Raw genomic sequence first — 19419 nt, 5'->3', positions numbered from 1 at the left:
ACAAACAAAAGTATTTATTTATAGACTAATTGATGTCTGTGCGTAAAGGTTTCCCTATCCAAGAGCGAAAGTGAAAGTGATCCATTATCTCTCATTCTCACGCAGTAGATGCTCTGTTTAACAGTTTTCTGTTAAAAAACTGTTAACTGTGAACTGTTTGCTTGTGAAATGCTCATTTTTTCCACTTAGACTTACTTTGCGTCCTGTAAATAGCGAATGCTCTATTGGCGTGACGCAGCTGACTCTTAAAGGGAATGGTAGATGAGACTGTAATTGGTTTATTCTTAAAACACACCTGTAACTCATTAAGAAAATAAACTCAACCCTTTTAGACCATGCGCCGAAGCGCAAGGCAGATTTCCCGTCCTTAAATTAGCAAAAACGCGTCCTGACACGCCCTGAAAGCATTTGGCCCTGCGTTTTGCGCTTTGCGCATGGACCGTCAAAATAGAGCCCCAAATATTTAAATATCTATTACGTATAGTACTGCTATTGTGGTAGTGGGCTAGTGTGGCTACATTGCCAGGGCTGAATTTTTGTCCCAGTCCGCCCCTGAGCTACCACCTCAAGTATATTTCAAACCTGTGGGAAGCACTGTACTGTGTTTTTCTGAAGCCCAGTGCTCAAAGCAGGCTGTACTGTACTTTACGGTATGTACTATAGCACTTTAAAATTGACAGCAACATACACAGTTACTTAAAATACGTAAATAGGCCTTAAGCTACACAATAACATGACTTATTTGTGCTATAACTTGAGACTCCTCAAAAGAAGATTAGGCACTGTGTTTTTCTCTCATTATTTCAAATGAATTCAAAGGCAATTTGTAATGCCACACTGAACTGATTGTCCTGTAGATAACAGGTTGTTCGGCCAGCCTACGCTCTGTCTTCAAGACTATTAGATTAGCCCGTTTCATTCAATTGACCTACACAAAATGTTTCGATTAGATCTGAATCTGGAGGCTAGTAAACAGTGGTCAGACCGGAGGATTCAAACGCATTGCTGCTCACCATTGAGCATTTATACGATCACTTTTATATGTACTCAATAGTTGTAATATGATTAAAGGATCAGATGGTAAGCCTTTGTGTTGGCCACTCAAGATAAACCAATAATTTCCGGTTTTTGCTCCGAGAGCAAGAGAGAAAGGACTGTTATCAACTTTGGCACACCCTTAGCTTCATTTTTGCCCAAACTGAAGAACAATCAGATAACAAAGCATAAAGAGACACTGAGCCAGCCAACGGGGGGAAAGGAAATGTTCATTGTCCTTCATCGATTGGCAAAGATGTTGTCATTTATTTCAAATCTTCTCTCTTAAAATAGTCATTTATTTACACTGTGAAACCCATATTTCTTCTAGGCAGCACAGAAGGGGAAATGCTGGGTTTTCCGTGCAATTACAGTAACGCTTTCAAGCTCCAAAAAGAGCACAAAAGCACCGTAAACGTATCACAAAAATAGTCTGACTCATGCACTGTATTCTGATTCATCAGATAGCTTTGTAATGAAAAGACCTAGATTTACATCATTATTCACTAATTATCTTCTTCTCTAGTGAGCTGTTAACCTCCGTGACCGGCTCATTGAGTGAGTTAGTTGAGCCGGAGAACCACATCAGTTTAATTTGTGAATGAATCATTTCGAATCGCAAATTATTCAGTTGTGAACTGGATTAAATGATTCATCAGATTAAAAAAAAAGTTGACTCATGAATCATAACATCTCATCACTACTTGTCATCAGCACACCAAAGATAGGGAGAATTTTCAGTAAAGGGAATGTGACCATGTATATTTTTCACCCAGCTGGAGTGCTTTAAGATTTTGGATACTGCACAAGGATTCAGGGCTTTTATCATGAAGCAATGCACATTTGATTCTACCCTTATTCATTTAGAGAACAAAACAATCACAAGGACATGCAGGTCCAATCTCTCTCTCTCTCTCTCTTCAATGTTGCTGTCTTGCTTTTGTTTCTATCTTCTTTCTTGGTTGACACAGTAATCTTTGAATATATTTATTTGTGTACATTTATAGTCAGAATTATTAGCCCCCTGTATTAACCCCCCCCCCCACACACCCCCGTTAAAATTTTCCCCCAATTTCTGTTTCTGTTGTTTTCTTATTTTATTGGTAGGTTGATTAGATTAACTAGGCAGGTTAGGGTAATTAGGCAAGTTAATGCATAATGATGGTTTGTTCTGTAGACTATTAAAAATATATAGCTTAAAAGGGGTAATAATTTTGTACTTAAAATGTTAAATAAAAAAAAAGTAAAACTGCTTTTATTCTAGCCGAAATTAAACAAATAAGACTTTCTCCAGAAGAAAAAATATTATCAGACATACTGTGAAAATTTCCTTGCTCTGTTAAACATCATTTGGGAAAAATTTAAAAAGGAAAAAAAAAATCTAAGCGGGGCTAATAATTTAGACTTCAACTGTATATTGTGTGATAATGTCATACTGTTGACCATGAGCAGAGGAGATGCGATCTGTTATTTTAACAGTCTGGATTCTCTACCACACAGGCAGTGTAATTATGATTATTGAGGAAACCTTTAGGGGAAATACTGTTTTTCTGCATTATTTAATAAAAAAACAAGTCAAGTTACTGTTGAGTGTCTTGCTTTTTTGGTTGCCACAAAATGAATGTGTATATTTGCTTTCGTTTGTAATTAAAGTACATGAAATAAGCAAGGAAAATCAATTGAGCCTGACATAATTTTAAGAACGCCAAATGCTCCGCTACAAGGGCCATTTGCATAATAATCTCATTATTGCCAAACGAAAAAGAAGGTAAATAAAATTCCCACTTGAAGCAGCACATAAATTCATACTTATACAGATTAAGTCAGAATTATTACCGCCCCTGAATTATTAGGCCCCCTGTTTATTTTACCCCCAATTTCTTTTTAACAAAAATAAACTTTTTTCAGCACATTTCTAAACATAATAGTTTTAATAACTCATTTCTAATAACTGATTTATTTTAACTTTGTCATGATGACAGTACATAATATTTGACTAGATATTTTTTAAGACACTTCTATACAGCTTAAAGTGACATTTAAAGGCTTATCTAGGCTAATAAGGTTAACTAGGCAGGTTAGGGTAATTAGGCAAGTTATTGTATAACAGTAGTTTGCTCTGTAGACCGTTGAAAAAAAAAAAGCTTAAAGGAGCTAATAATTTTGAACTTAAAATGGTTCATAAAAATAAAAACTGCTTTTATCCTAGCTGGAATAAAACAAGACTTTCTCTTGAAGAAAAAAATATTATCTGACATACTGTGAAAATTTCCTTTTTCCTTCTGTTAAACATCATTTGGAAAATATTTAAAAAAGAAAAATAAAATCAAAGAGGGGCTAATAATTCTGACTTCAACTGTATATACAAAATATTATTCTGTGAAGATTTACTATATACTCTGATGCAAAATGAGACTAATTATGTATTAACTAATCTTTGCAAGGAAGTAATCATCAGTTAACTGAAATGCCAAACAAGGAGGAGTACTGACCAAATTATGGCTCATCCTTTCTTTCTTTTTGTGTTTAATGCAGGGTCCCTGGTGAGATCCCGTTGGCTGATGATCCCCCTGCTCGTGCAGGCCTGGCTCTTGGCATCCCAAGGCAGAGTCCGAGAGAAACCATGTCCCCGAAGCTGCCGCTGCGATGGCAAAATAGTATATTGTGAGTCAAATGCCTTCCGCGATGTGCCAAAGAACGTTTCCATTGGATGCCAGGGGCTTTCTCTGCGGTACAACAGCTTGGTGAACCTCAGGGCTGGTCAGTTTGCCAGCCTCAGCCAGTTGGTCTGGCTGTACCTTGACCACAACTACATCAGTGGAGTGGACAAACAAGCCTTTCAGGGTGTTCGAAGACTAAAGGAGTTGATCCTCAGCTCCAACAAGATCACTCATTTGGAAAACAGCACGTTCCATTCGATTCCCAACCTACGCAACCTGGACCTCTCCTACAACAAACTTCAAATCCTGCAGCCAAATCAATTTCAAGGCTTGCGCAAACTGTTGAGTCTCCACATCAGATCAAACTCCCTCAAGACGGTTCCTATGCGAGTGTTTCAGGATTGTCGAAATCTGGAGTTCCTTGATTTGGGGTATAATAGACTGCGAAGTCTAACTCGTAATGCATTTGCGGGGCTTCTCAAACTGACCGAGTTACACTTGGAGCACAACCAATTCTCAAAGATCAATTTTTCTCATTTCCCAAGGCTGAACAACCTCCGTGCTTTGTATCTGCAATGGAATCGGATAAAGTCGATAACCCAGGGAATTACATGGACCTGGACCTCTTTGCAAAAGCTGGATCTCTCCGGGAATGACCTGCAGGTGTTGGATTCGAGCATCTTCCAGTGTCTCCCTAACTTGCAGACCCTTAATCTGGACTCTAATAAATTAAGCAACGTGTCTCAAGAGGCCATCTCGGCTTGGATCTCGCTTACTACCATCAGTCTTGCAGGAAACATTTGGGATTGCAACCCCAGCTTATGCCCTCTTGTAGCTTGGCTGAGGAACTTCAAGGGGAACAAAGAGACCACCATGATTTGTGCAGGACCGAAGGAGATTCAGGGTGAGAAAGTTATAGAGGCCATTGACACGCATGGAATTTGCAAGACAACCCCCACCCCTTATCTGACGATATCCTCTACTGTAAGTTCCCCATCCAAACCCAAACGTTTCCCCCTGCCCACTATGTTCAGGGTAAATGAGAAAATAACTCGGAACAATGCTGTTGCACCGTCTCCGACGGCAGCATCCCCACCTGTCCCTGAGCAGGACTTTGAGCATGTTTCATTCCACAAGATAATAGCCGGCAGTGTCGCCCTCTTCTTATCCGTGGCCATGATCTTGCTAGTGATCTATGTCTCCTGGAAGCGTTATCCCAGCAGCATGAAGCAACTGCAGCAGCATTCCATGGTGCGAAAACGCCGGAAAAAGGCACGGGAGACAGAGCGCACCCTCAGCTCTCCGCTTCAGGAATATTATGTGGACTACAAACCCACAAACTCAGAAACCATGGACGTACTGGTCAATGGGACAGGACCCTGTACCTACACCATCTCCGGCTCCCGAGAATGTGAGGTATGATCCGTCGCCCTCCTAAAATCCATTACCACTGCGGGGAATAAGAGGTAAATGTCCAGTCTATGTGAGTGAGGCAAAAAGTGTGTTGTCTCCCCCCTTTTTTTCCGCTGCTAGCTGTTCCCCTGATGGGTAGGAAACATGGGTCAGTGCATGGCAACTTGAGTCATATGTTCTCAGTCTTGTAATCAAAGTTTTGCTTACTTCTTTAACATCAGATATACAGTAGTAAGATAAACCTTCCTCGAGCCAAAAACACCTGCTCATGTTTGTATCGACTAATTTGGGGATGTCTATTCTTTTATTCTTACAAATAACGTTCAGTTTCACATACTGGGTCAAGTCTCAGTGCATTGCTCCTTTCCTATCCTCTGTGTGTTTTTGCATTATCAACAACATGCAACACCCCGAGCAAAGGGCCGTTGAGTCAGATGAATTGCGACTGCTTGTTTAAAGGAGAAAGGAGACTGACGAAATGTGAGAACAAATATATTGGTCTGGTTCCAAGATAAATATTTGCCTCATTTTGGTTTCAAGGTAGCAGTGACCTGATTATTGAGAGGTTGAAGAGACTTTCCTTAATCATGCAATTTGTCGAACAATTCATTAGTTCAGGACTTAATTAAAGGTACACATTGCTGATCCTTATATCCTAATCCCACCACATGGCTACTTATGGCTGCTTGACATTTGTTGAGCAATTGCATGAAATAATTTATTCAGTGGCATAGGTTCTCCCCGTGAAATATGATAAGGCACAGGTCCAGGCATAGAGGAGCTTGAGAAAATAAACGTAAAGCCTTTTGCTGTGAAACAGCTACTCGGGGGAGTCAGAGTACATACACAATACAAAGTACATTTCTTTTCGAGCCCTAGAGCAGCAAAAGCAAAGGCAATCTTCATAGTGGAGATAGATTCAGTGTCTGCAGGTCTAATTATAAACGGCTCTCCGCAAAGGTCATCTTAAGGATCATCACCATCATGGAAATGTTAGAACAAGGGTGAGATCTGTAGGGCATCTAACTTATGGGACTGCCATCATGTCCACTTGTTTTGTTGATTCAGTGGATTGTAGGTAAATCTTTGTGGTGGTGGTTGTGGATATTTCCCATTGAAAGTAATGAACATCCCAAGGGATCCATTTCAGAAGCTCGAAAATATGATAAAGCTAGTGTCCTTGAAAGAAGTTATAATGGGAACTACATCCTGGGAAACAAGGTTAGATTAAATAATTGTTAGGGCGAATTAATGAAGTTCGCCGACGAATGAAATGCAGAAGTGTCTGACTAAGAGGCTTTATTTGTTTTGCCTTCACAGTGATAGAAGTAAAAGGTGGTATTTCATTTTAGTGCTTTATTGTGAAATGTACACGAGGGGCTGTGCTTTTCCACTTGTGTATCGTTGCCGTGTTGATTCATTTGCTTTATGGTCTTGTTGTTGTTAGCATCCATCATGTCCTTTGCCCCTTTTGTTGCTCCTGTTGATGTGTTTTTCAGCCTTTTGACAAGTGTGAATATGTTTTTTTTTATCCGTAAATGGAAACTGTACAACTGAACCCTGCATTTAAACAACTCATAACGCTAATGTGTAACACAGTGATATTGGGTGATTTATGTGCTTGACTAAGCATTTCTACTACTACAGTATAAAACCAAAGGTTAAGCATATTGCTAATGCACAACATATGTTAGGATACAGATAATTATGCATCTTTTAATGTAGAGTACAGCACATAACAAAATATATCCAGTTTTAAGGGGTATTCTGATATAAAATGCACCAGAAAATGTGTCAAATTCATTATAAACTTGTTTTATAGACAACATTGTTTGAGATATAAGCTTTTGTAAAGTCTAAAAAGCAGTAACAGGCACACGTTTAGTATATCGGCTATTTTTATCTCTTTGTAATTACAATTTGAGATACTATATGGAAATTTGTTTGTCATTAAAGGGACAGTTCATCCCCAAAAAAAAATTCTGTCATTTTTTACCCTCCCTTTACTTGTTCCAAACCATTTTTTCTTCCCGTTGAAACAAAATAAGTTATACCGAATAATGTTCAAACCTGTAACAAATAACCTGCGTGGTATTTGTTGGTTACTAGTTTCCACCATCCTTCAATATAGTTTATTCTGTGTTCAACAATATATTAAAAAACCTGAAACTGGTATGAAACAAGTAAACATCAGGTAAATGATGACATAATTTTCTTTTTTGTATGATCTACTCCTTTAATATGGAATATTTGGTTGCGGTCTTGTACTCTGGAACTTTAAATAAAGGGTTTTATAGTCTGCATTTAAACAACCCATAACACTAATGTGCAACACAGTTGTATTAGGTGAGTTATGTTGTCAGAAGTATGCAGTTTTACCACTACAATATGAACCCAAAGGTTAACCATATTATTAAATGCACAGTATAAATTAGGTTACAGATAATAAACCAGATTTGAATGTAGAGTATAGCACATAACAGAAATTATCTAATTGTAGTGAGTGTTTTGATGTAAATGCACTAGAAAATGTGTGAAATACACTATAAACTTTTTTTGTTTTTTTGTTAACAGCATTGTTTGAGATATAAGCTTTTATGAAATCCAAAAGCACTGACAGGCACACATAGGTTTAATGTTTAGTAAATCTGTCTGAGTTCTGCTATTTTTATCTCTTTTTAACTACAATTTAAGATTCTATAATAACTATATGTGCATTTGTTTGTCCTTAAAGGGATAGTTCACTTAGAAAATGTAATTCTCTCATCATTTACACTCCCTTTACTTGTTCCAAACCATTTATTTTTCTTCCTTTTGAACACTAAATAAGTTATACTGAACAATGTTGGAAACCTGTAACCTCCATAGTATTTGTTGGTGACCGGTTTCCACAATTCTTCAATATAACTAATTCTGTGTTCAACAGTACAAAAAAAAAAAAAAAAAAAAAAAACTCAAACTGGTATGAAACAAGTCAACATCAAGTAAATGATGACATAATTTTTTGTATGACTTCTTTAATATGGAATATTTGGTTGCGGTCTTGTACTCTGGAACCTCAAATACAGGGTTGTATAGCCTGCATTTAAACAACCCATAACACTAATGTGCAACACAATGGTATTGGGTGAGTTATGTTGTTGACTTCTTGTGAAGTATGCAGTTTTACTACTACTACTACAATATGAACCCAAAGGTTAAGCATATTAAATGCACAATATAAATTAGGATACAGATAATAATGTATTTTTCAGCTAAAACCAGATCTGAATGTAGAGTATAGAACATAACAGAAATGATCTAATTGTAGGGGGTGTTTTGGTGTAAAATGCACTAGAAAATGTTTTTATTTACAGCATTGTTTGAGATATAAGCTTTTATGCCATCCAAAAGCACTGACAGGCACACATAGGCTTTATGTTTAGTAAATCGGTCTGAGTTCTGATATTTTTATCTCTTTGTAACTACAATTTAAGATTCTATAATGTGCATTTGTTTGTCCTTAAAAGGATAGTTTACTCAGAAAATGTAATTCTCTCATCATCTACACTCCCTTTACTTGTATCAAACCATTTATTTTTCTTCCTTTTGAACACTAAATAAGTTAAACTGAACAATGTTGGAATACTGTAACCTCTATAGTATTTGTTGGTTACCGGTTTCCACCATCCTTAAGATATAACTTATTTTGTGTTCAACAGTACAAAAAAAAAAAAAAAAAAAACCCTCAAACTGGTAAGAAACAAGTCAACGTCAAGTAAATAATGACATAATTTTCATTTTTGTGTGACCTACTCCTTTAATATGGAATATTTGGTTGCGGTCTTGTACTCTGGAACCTTACAGGGTTGTATAGCCTGCATTTAAACAGCCTATAACTGTGGGTTAAATATGTTGTTGACCTCTTCTGAAGTATGCAGTTTTACTACTACTACTACAATATGAACCCAAAGGTTAAGCATATTAAATGCACAATATAAATTAGGATACAGATAATAATGTATTTTTCAGCTAAAACCAGATCTGAATGTAGAGTATAGCACATAACAGAAATGATCTAATTGTAGGTGGTGTTTTGGTGTAAAATGCACTAGAAAATGTGTGAAATACACTATAAACTTGTTTTTATTAACAGCATTGTTTGAGATATAAGCTTTTATGAAATCCAAAAGCACTGACAGGCACACATAGGCTTTATGTTTAGTAAATCGGTCTGAGTTCTGTTATTTATATCTCTTTGTAACTACAATTTGAGATTCTATAATGTGCATTTGTTTTTCCTTAAAAGGATAGTTTACTCAGAAAATGTAATTCTCTCATCATTTACACTCTTCTTGTTACAAACCATTTCTTTTTCTTCCTTTTGAACACTAAATAAGTTATACTGAACAATGTTGGAAACTTGTAACCTCCATAGTATTTGTTGGTTACCGGTTTCCACCATCCTTAAGATATAACTTATTTTGTGTTCAACAGTACAAAAAAAAAAAAAAAAACCTCAAACTGGTATGAAACAAGTAAACATCAAGTAAATAATGACATAATTTTCATTTTTGTGTGACCTACTCCTTTAATATGGAATATTTGGTTGCGGTCTTGAACCTTACAGGGTTGTATAGCCTGCATTTAAACAGCCCATAACTGTGGGTTAAATATGTTGTTGACTTCTTGTGAAGTATGCAGTTTTACTACTACTACTATAATATGAACCCAAAGGTTAAGCATATTAAATGCACAATATAAATTAGGATACAGATAATGATGTATTTTTCAGCTAAAATCAGATCTGTATGTAGAGTACAGCACATAACAGAAATTATATAATTGTAGGGGGTGTTTTGGTGTAAATGCACTAGAAAATGTGTAAAATACACTATAAACTTGTTTTTATTAACAGCATTGTTTGAGATATAAGCTTTTATGAAGTCCAAAAGCACTGACAGGCACACATAGGCTTTATGTTTAGTAAATCGCTCTGAGTTCTGATATTTATATCTCTTTGTAACTACAATTCAGATTCAATAATGTGCATTTGTTTTTCCTTAAAAGGATAGTTTACTCAGAAAATTTAATTGTCTCGTCATTTTCACTCCATTTACTTGTTCCAAACCATTTATTTTTCTTCCTTTTGAACACAAAATAAGTTAAACTGAACAATGTTGGAATACTGTAACCTCTATAGTATTTGTTGGTTACCGGTTTCCACCATTCTTAAGATATAACTTATTTTGTGTTCAACAGTAGAAAAAAAAAAACCCTCAAACTGGTAAGAAACAAGTAAACATCAAGTAAATAATGACATAATTTTCAGTTTTGTGTGACCTACTCCTTTAATATGGAATATTTGGTTGCGGTCTTGTACTCTGGAACCTTACAGGGTTGTATAGCCTGCATTTAAACAGCCCATAACTGTGGGTTAAATATGTTGTTGACCTCTTCTGAAGTATGCAGTTTTACTACTACTACTACAATATGAACCCAAAGGTTAAGCATATTAAATGCATAGTATAAATTAGGATACAGATAATAATGTATTTTTCAGCTAAAACCAGATCTGAATGTAAAGTATAGCACATAACAGAAATGATCTAATTGTAGGGGGTGTTTTGGTGTAAATGCACTAGAAAATGTGTGAAATACACTATAAACTTGTTTTTATTAACAGCATTGTTTGAGATATAAGCTTTTATGAAATCCAAAAGCACTGACAGGCACACATAGGCTTTATGTTTAGTAAATCGGTCTGAGTTCTGCTATTTTTATCTCTTTGTAACTACAATTTAAGATTCTATAATGTGCATTTGTTTTTCCTTAAAGGGATAGTTAAACTGAACAATGTTGGAATACTGTAACCTCTATAGTATTTGTTGGTTACCGGTTTCCACCATCCTTAGATATAACTTATTTTGTGTTCAACAGTACAAAAAAAAAAATAAAAACCCTCAAACTGGTAAGAAACAAGTCAACGTCAAGTAAATAATGACATAATTTTCAGTTTTGTGTGACCTACTCCTTTAATATGGAATATTTGCTTGCGGTCTTGTACTCTGGGACCTTAAATACAGGGTTTTATAGGCTGCCTGAGTCCATCTCTCTCTTAAATCGCGCAGATGAGTTAGATGAGTCCCTGACAGCTTTTTTGTTGACAAGGCAGAACCGCAGGAAGTCCAGGCACCGGGCCATTACTGAAGCCCCTTGATGTTGTGAGCAGTCAGGCTGGCCATATTTACAGCAAGAAGGACGGTGATTCTATCTCGGAAAATTGGAAGTGTCAAAAGAGCGAGATCAGAGACATAAAGCTATGGCTGTCAGAAAGCAATTTTTATCGACCGGCGATAACCTGTGACCTCCAGTGACCATGGTCAGCGGCAACTCTCACACACACATGGATCCACGGAAGAGTGGAGGTGCAGAATAAGAGTGAATGTTGTATCTATGAGTGGGAATGGGAGTTAAATCGGCGGTGGAGTTACTCTTTAGTTGGCTGATCATTTATTTGATCATTTTAACAGTGCTTGAGAACACAATATGGTGGCGCTGAATCAGATTGAGCTTTATTCAGCAAGTGTTATGCAATCACACAAGGAAGGGAGAAAAGAAAAAAACGTCATGGCGGGTAAAATAATATGGTCACATTTCTTTTCTTTCTCTTTCAAGTCACAAGCCACCATTTTAGATCTGTTTGAATGGGTGGATATACTGTAGGGAAAAGCCTCCTTTTCCATTTTGAAAGGGTTGCTTTGATATTCAATGTTTGGAAATCTGATTTTCACGTATTGTCAATTGATGGTATATATTTGAGCTGTACTTTCACAGTAATGAGAAGCTCGCAGCCCCTGGTCGCCGTATGAATCTTTGTTCTTTTCATGCTCTACAGAAGAAAGAAAGAAAGTCATACAGAATTGATACAGCATGAGAGGAAGCAAACCATGACAGATTTTTCATTATCGCGTGCAGTTCCTTTGCTGTGAAATCTCCTTCACACTTCTAGTAATGATGCAAGTTTAATTTTTAACCAACTTACTTCAAGTCCTCTAGGATTACTGTTTTACCAGATAATAATAATAATAATAATAATAATAATAATAATAATAGTAACATTAATAATAATAATAATAATAATAATAATAATAATAATATTAATAGTAACATTAATAATAATAATAATAATAATAATATTAATAGTAACATTAATAATAATAATAATAATAATAATAATAGTAATAATAATAGTAATAATAATAATATTATTATTAATAATAATAATAATAATTATAATAATAATAATAATTATTATTATTATTATTATTATTATTATTATTATTATTATTATTATTAATGTTACTATTAATAATAATAATAATATTATTATTATTATTATTATTATTATTATTAATGTTACTATTAATATTATTATTATTATTATTATTATTATTATTATTAAATTGCTATGTATTTATGTTTTTTTTTTGTTTTTTAATTATGTTAAAGTATATCGTGTCTAGCCTTATGTGGTTCAAGTATATTTTACGTGTTAAACTTATAGATTTTTAGTTCCTAAAAAAACCCCAAAAACTCTGCAAACTCTAGAAAAGACTCAATATGCGAATGGCCCCTAAAAGATCTCGGTCATTTGAGATCTCCAGCAGTTGATCTTCTTGCACAGACATGCTGGATTCACCTGATTTGTTGACAAATGGGTTGCGGATCTATGGCAGTTCGTGGGTCTTTCATTGGGTCTTTTCCCCTTAGCAAAGAACAGTTCCCTAGATGTCTGTTTCTTACTCATTGTTACTGCTTGTGGGTTAAATTTGGGCGCTCAGGTGACCGAGATGTAACTGAGAGAATACAAATATTTTTCAAAATAAAAGACTTTTTAAAATAAAAGTTTGTTCAGACTCAGATAATAAGTTGATAATCAGATAATTGTTTAGACAAAGACAAATAAATCAGTTATTAGAAATGACTTAGTAAAACTATTATGTTTAGATTTTTTTAGAAAAGAAATCTCTCCATATGAAACAGAACTTGGGGAAAAATAAAATAATTCAAATTTAACAGGAGAGCAAATAAATCTGGCTTGTATATATGTATTTGTATGTATGTGTGTACAGTAGAGGATGATTCTGTGTTTGCTGTCACTGCAGATGTATTAATGAGCGATTCTAAGTGTGTAACGCCGCTGTGAAATCCCTGCTTAATCACTGTGGCCGTGGTTTTGGCGTTTCTCCAGAAGCGCAGATACTGTAAAAGCCAGTGGGCATTGGCAGCATTGTTTCGGCGTATTAAAATGAACAACAGCTTTCCCTGAAACTACAAATGTCCTCTTTAGCAGAACAGGGCCTCCCAGAGCTCAGTGTTGGGTCAGCTCCTTTTGCTCCAAACGGTGAAGTCTTCGTCCTTGAGTTCTGGACGGCGTCCCGGTGTTTCTGGCCCGAACAGCAGAGCTTCACCTTTTTTTTTTTAGTCCGCTGCAACACGACCTCTCTGGATGATGCTGTGTCGGATGTTTTATACAAACACAGGCCTGGGACCTGGAGGTTTTGTGGGTGTGTTGGTATCACTGTGGTTTGCATATTGTTTTTTTCCAAGGACTTTTGCTATGAATATTCAGTCGGAGTGTGGCTCAGGTGGGATTTATGACAACAAAATAGCTCTGTTCCAAGACCATACCAAGTGGGCTTATACTTAGAAAGTGTTTCGAGAAAATGAGGAGTCATTTTTATGTTTTTTCATTGAAATGAGTATGAATTCCCATGACATGTTGCCGTTCCATCATTAGTATATTTGAAGTATATACTATGAAATAATAATGATTCTTGAAAAGCTAAAGAATCTAGGACAGCATGATGCATTGACTTGAGTTGCTTAAAGTATTAAAGTATACTTTGTTTTCACAGTTTGAAATGTGTCTTTAATGCAGAATTCATTTTGGCAAGTCAAAGTTTGTCTTTTTTAATGTTTTTCTTTTCATTTATTAACAATTAATGTTATAAACTGTGCATATGTGCGTCCACCGAAATGTTATTGTTGTCTAGAGCGGAATGTTTGTTTTCAGTTGTTTTCGATAGTATATATATATATATATCGTATATATATTCAAGAACACTTTCTTTGCCATTCCAGATGACTTTATTAATTAATTAATTTAGTGTAGGGAATTGGTGAATAGTGATTGGGGTAAAAAATAAACTGGGGGCTAATGATTCAAGGAAGCTAATCATTCTGACTTCAACTGTGTGTGTGTGTGTGTGTGTGCTTATTTATATATATATATATATATATATATAGGCGAGGGAGTGGCGCAGTAGGTGGTGCTGTCGCCTCACAGCAAGAAGGTCGCTGGGTCGCTGGTTTGAACCTCGGCTCAGTTGCCGTTTCTGTGTGGAGTTGACGGTTCATTCCGCTGTGGTGACCCCGGATTATTAAAGGGACTAAGCCGACAAGAAAATGAATAAATATATATATATATATATATATATATATATATATATATATATATATATATATATATATATATATATATATATATATATATATATATATATATGCAAGAATGCTTTCTTTGCCATTCCAGATGACTTTATTAATTAGTGATTTGAGTCAGAGATGTATGGATGCAGTCCTCCAAGCTCATGAGAGTCATACACAATATTAACTTTTCCACTGCAGCGTGACTTTATATTCTATACTGTACATAATTTCTGTTAAGTGAAAGACTTTTGTCTAAGCAAAGTCAGACCTTACTGGCCTAATTAAATAATTAAAAATTAAGACATGATTATATTTTATTTTGGTAAAATAAGCGTAATTTAGAGACCTTTGCCTTTGATATTAGGCACTTCTGAAAGAAAATTATCAACTAGAAGTCAAGTTATTATATGTTGCTCCTAAAACTTGGATAGACGACTAGACTTTTGTCATGTAGTGTGTATATATATACAGTTGAAGTCAGAATTATAAGCCCCCTTTTGATTTTTATTTTCTTTTTTAAATATTTCCCAAATTATTTTTAACAGAGCAATGAAATTTTCACAGTATGTCTGATAATATTTTTTCTTCTGGGGAAAGTCTTATTTGTTTAATTTCGGCTAGAATAAAAGCAGTTATTAATTAAAAAAAAAAAAATTGGGACAAAATTATTAGCCCTTTTAAGCTACTTTTTTTTTCTCGATAATCTTTAGAACAAGCCTTAGTGAAGCCTTTTAATGTCACTTTAAGCTGTAAAGAAGTTTCTTGAAAAATATCTAGTAAAATATTATTTACTGTCATCATGGCAAAGATAAAATAAATCAGTTATTAAAAATTGTTTTTTTAAAACTATTATGATTAGAAATGTGCTGAAACAATCTTCCCAGAACAGAAATGTGGGAAATAAATAAACAGGGGCGCTAATCATTCAGGGGGGCTAATAATTCTGACTTCAACTGTGTATATATATATATATATATATATATATATATATATATATATATATATATATATATATATATATATATATATATATATATATATACAGTTGAAGTCAGAATTATTACGATGAACATATTTAAAAGGAGGTTTTAATTGCATCCAAAATAGAACTATAGTTTTACATTATATATATATATATATATATATATATATATATATATATATATATATATATATATATATATATATATATATATATATATAATGTAAAACTATAGTTCTATTTTGGATGCAATTAAAACCTCCTTTTAAATATGTTCATCGTTCTGTGCATGTCTTTGTGTATACAAATCCGACATTTCGAAAGCTCCAGTTTCGACAGACATCTGCCCGAGTAGGCAGCAGGAGACAGCAGGACAACTGACGCACTTTTGGAACAGAACTGATGAAGTGTATTTATAATAAAAGTGAAATTCTCAGCGAAGGGATGGCGTATGAATACACAAATAGCGCGTTCCCTCGTTTGACATCTGGAAAGCAGTGCTAAACGAACATATGTCAGCTACAAACAAGTCGTTCATGAACCAGAAGCAACTAGAAAGTTGGAACGAAGCATTTGAACAGATGTCTTACATTTAACAAACTTTTAAATGTGCAAAACTAGACTTCAAGGTAGTGGAATGTAGCTTGGAGATGATGCATTGTGTGTTGTTAGTGTCTTGTTGTTAGAAGTCAGAATTATTAGCCCCGCTGTATTTTTCCCCAATTTCTGTATTACAGAGTGATTTTTCCAACACATTTCTAAACATAATAGTTTTAATAACTCATTTCTAATAACTGATTTATTTTTTTATGTGCCATGATGACGGAAAATAATATTTGACTAGATATTTTTCAAGACAACAGTATTCAGCTTAAAGTGACATTTAAAGGCTTAACCAGATTATTAGGCAAGTTAGGTTAATTAGGGAAGTCATTGTATAACAGTGGTTTGTTCTGTATAAAAAAACAAATATTGCTGTTGGATGTTGTGTAGGATGTTGAAGGTTTCCTTGTGTGTTTGTTGAAATAAATGGGTTTGAAAGCAGATTGATATACTTTTGGACTTCATTGACCTGGATTGCTAAAGTAATGCAGGTACTGCAGTCGTAAGGCAGGCTTATAGGCTGAATGTGCTGATGTACTTCTGGTCAAGTTGTTTTAATGTAGGACGGGACTTAATTTTATCCACTGGGATTGGGTTGGATTGGATTGTGAAAAGTAGGTTGGGATATTATGTTTTTTTCCCCTCCCTTGTGGTTTTGGTTATATTTTAATACAACTGGAGAGAGCTTTGACTTTAATCCGAGTAGCCGTTAGTTACAGTAACTGCTACTACTTTTTTTTTTTTTTTTTTTTTACCTTAAATTACCTTTTTAATTTAATTTAATTTACTTGCTTTGCCTTTTATTTTAATTTAATGAATTTATTTTGGTATTGTATTTTTTTCTGTATTTGTAGTTAATTAATTTAATTTATTTTGAACCCATTATAACAATTGCCAATCTTCTCAAAACATTTAGCTTTTCTTTACTATTCTTTTCTTTTCTGTTTTTTTTGTTTTTTTTTTGTTTTTTTTTTCTTTTCTTTTCTGTTTTTTTTTTGTTTGCAAATAATTTTTGTTTTATTTTTACAAAACAGGGGTCCGTTCTTCATACCTGGGTTACACACTTAGCTTGATTTGGTCATTTACTAAATAAAACTAAACAAGTTGCTAAATACTCTTGACACTTGAAAGTGTAAAATATACCTGAAAGGTGTAAAGTTATTGCGTGTCATATTTAACAAACCATTTTCTATGAATTTCATGTAATTTGGCTTTAATGGACAATTAAATAATAATCAGATGATGTCATAACGCTGCTGTGCTGTCAGCCAATCGTTGCATTGCTGATCATGATTTTGGGAATCAATAGATCAGTCCTTTACAACACACACAGCGATCTCAGATCAGTTTATCCAGACATTTTAATCTGATTCGCAAGCTTGTTTGAAAAAAACAACAAGTTAACCAAAGATCATATATCAAGATTAATAGATCCAGGATCTGACAAATTATCTTACATCATTTAAGCGAGGCACGAAGTACGGACCCAACAATTTTTTTTCAACTTATTTACAACCTTGGACATATTTTTGATTTATCAAATAATAATTCAAAATATCTTGTCAAATAAAATAAAATAAAATAGAAAAAAAATAGAAAATTAAATAAAATAAATAAAATAAAATTTTGTTTTGTTTGCAAGTTATTTCTCATCTTATTTACAGCCGTGGACATATGATTGATTTTTTAAATATAATATAATATAATATTCTTTTCTTTTCGGCTTAGTCCCTTTATTAATCCGGGGTCGCCACAGCGGAATGAATCGCCAACTTATCCAGCACGTTTTTATGCAGCGGATGCCCTTCCAGCCGCAACCCATCTCTGGGAAACATTCATACACACTCATTCACACTCATACACTACGGACAATTTAGCCTACCCAATTCACCTGTACCGCATGTCTTTGGACTGTGGGAGAAACCGGAGCACCTGGAGGAAACCCACGCGAACGCAGAGAGAACATGCAAAACCTCGAACCAGCGACCTAATTGCTGTGAGGCGACAGCACCACCTACTGTGCCACTGTGTCGCCCCATAATATATAATATAATATAATATAATATAATATAATATAATATAATATAATATAATATAATATAATATAATATAATATAATATAATATAAGTAAATAAAATAAATTAAATTAAATTAACTATTTATATCTGCACTATTTACATTTGCACAACAGTTAGTGCATTTCTCAAAACAATTAGTCATTTGAGCACATATAGTAGCAGTTTCTCATTTCTTCCAACAACTTGCAAATGTTTTTGGACATGCATCAACTGTTTTATACAACTCTTTGCTATTTATAACATAATCATTTGCTTATGTCATGTCAGTCAAATTAAACTAAACTTGAATGCTGAATAGTCATTCCATATAAAACTAATAGTCTTCATTTCATTACTTGAGTCATTACATACACAAATGTTGAACTAGTTGTCAAAATCTGTCTAGCAAATTTTATTTAAAAAAATTTAAATATTTTTCTAAATATTTTTCTTCTAAAATTGAACAGTTTCATGAATGATTTACAGACCTGTGTATGTTGTAGGTTTAGTTCCGATATGTACTGCAATATTGTTTACAATTGTGCACAGCACTACCCAACATGAAACATACATATTCAGTGTCTTGTGCTCAGATACCTCACTAAATGCAGTGATGTCTAAATTTACTGTAGTTTTCACATGGCTGTGCAAACAGTATATAGTGCTGTCTTGAGCATTTTCAGGAAGTGTCACCAAAATCTGATTTTTTTTAATAGAAAAAAATATACAGAGTAAACTGTGATAATAAAAACATGACAAAGCCATTTGACTATCTTGTTCATAAACAATGGTGGCAGGACTTTTCATCTTGATGACACTGACATTTTCATTGACATGAACACTTGCATTTTGAGCAAGTGACTTGCTTTTGCAGTTTATCAACTAGGTTTTGCAGTTTGTACTAATTGTTTTGAGAAATGCACTAGCGTTGTGAGAAACACACCAAAGCGACTGAAAAAACTGTAAATTAAATAAAAAATTAAATTCAACAAAAAAAAAAAAAAGTTAAATAAAATTAGGTTTTCTTTGCTACCTATATTTGTTGTTTTATTTTTACAAAACAGTTCTTTCTCATCTTATTTACAACCTTGGACATTTGATTTATTTATTAAATAATAATTTGAAATATCTTAAAAATAACACACATATATATATATATATATATATATATATATATATATATATATATATATA

At 34.1% G+C, this 19419-nt stretch overlaps 1 protein-coding gene across 5 annotated transcripts in view; it reads left to right on the top strand.

Annotated features, from left to right (window-relative positions):
* Positions 1–19419, top strand: part of LOC100333709 (leucine-rich repeat transmembrane neuronal protein 4) — a 464907-nt gene that overhangs the window by 184311 nt on the left and 261177 nt on the right. For 3 of the 5 annotated variants that reach the window (XM_087264119.1, XM_087264117.1, XM_087264118.1), the window contains exon 2: positions 3571–5161. In XM_087264119.1, coding sequence (XP_087120245.1) covers positions 3597–5117 — 1521 coding nt within the window. In that variant the 5' untranslated portion in view covers positions 3571–3596 and the 3' untranslated portion in view covers positions 5118–5161. The remainder of the gene's footprint in view (positions 1–3570; positions 5162–19419) is intronic. The other 2 variants (XM_087264116.1, XM_087264115.1) reach the window with 1 other exon arrangement.

Source organism: Danio rerio, chromosome 8, assembly GCF_052040795.2.
Source record: "Danio rerio strain M-AB ecotype USA chromosome 8, GRCz13ab, whole genome shotgun sequence".
Classification (NCBI taxonomy): domain Eukaryota; kingdom Metazoa; phylum Chordata; class Actinopteri; order Cypriniformes; family Danionidae; genus Danio; species Danio rerio.
Note: the sequence above shows the minus strand (reverse complement) of the source record. Positions and strands in the feature narration are given on the sequence as shown.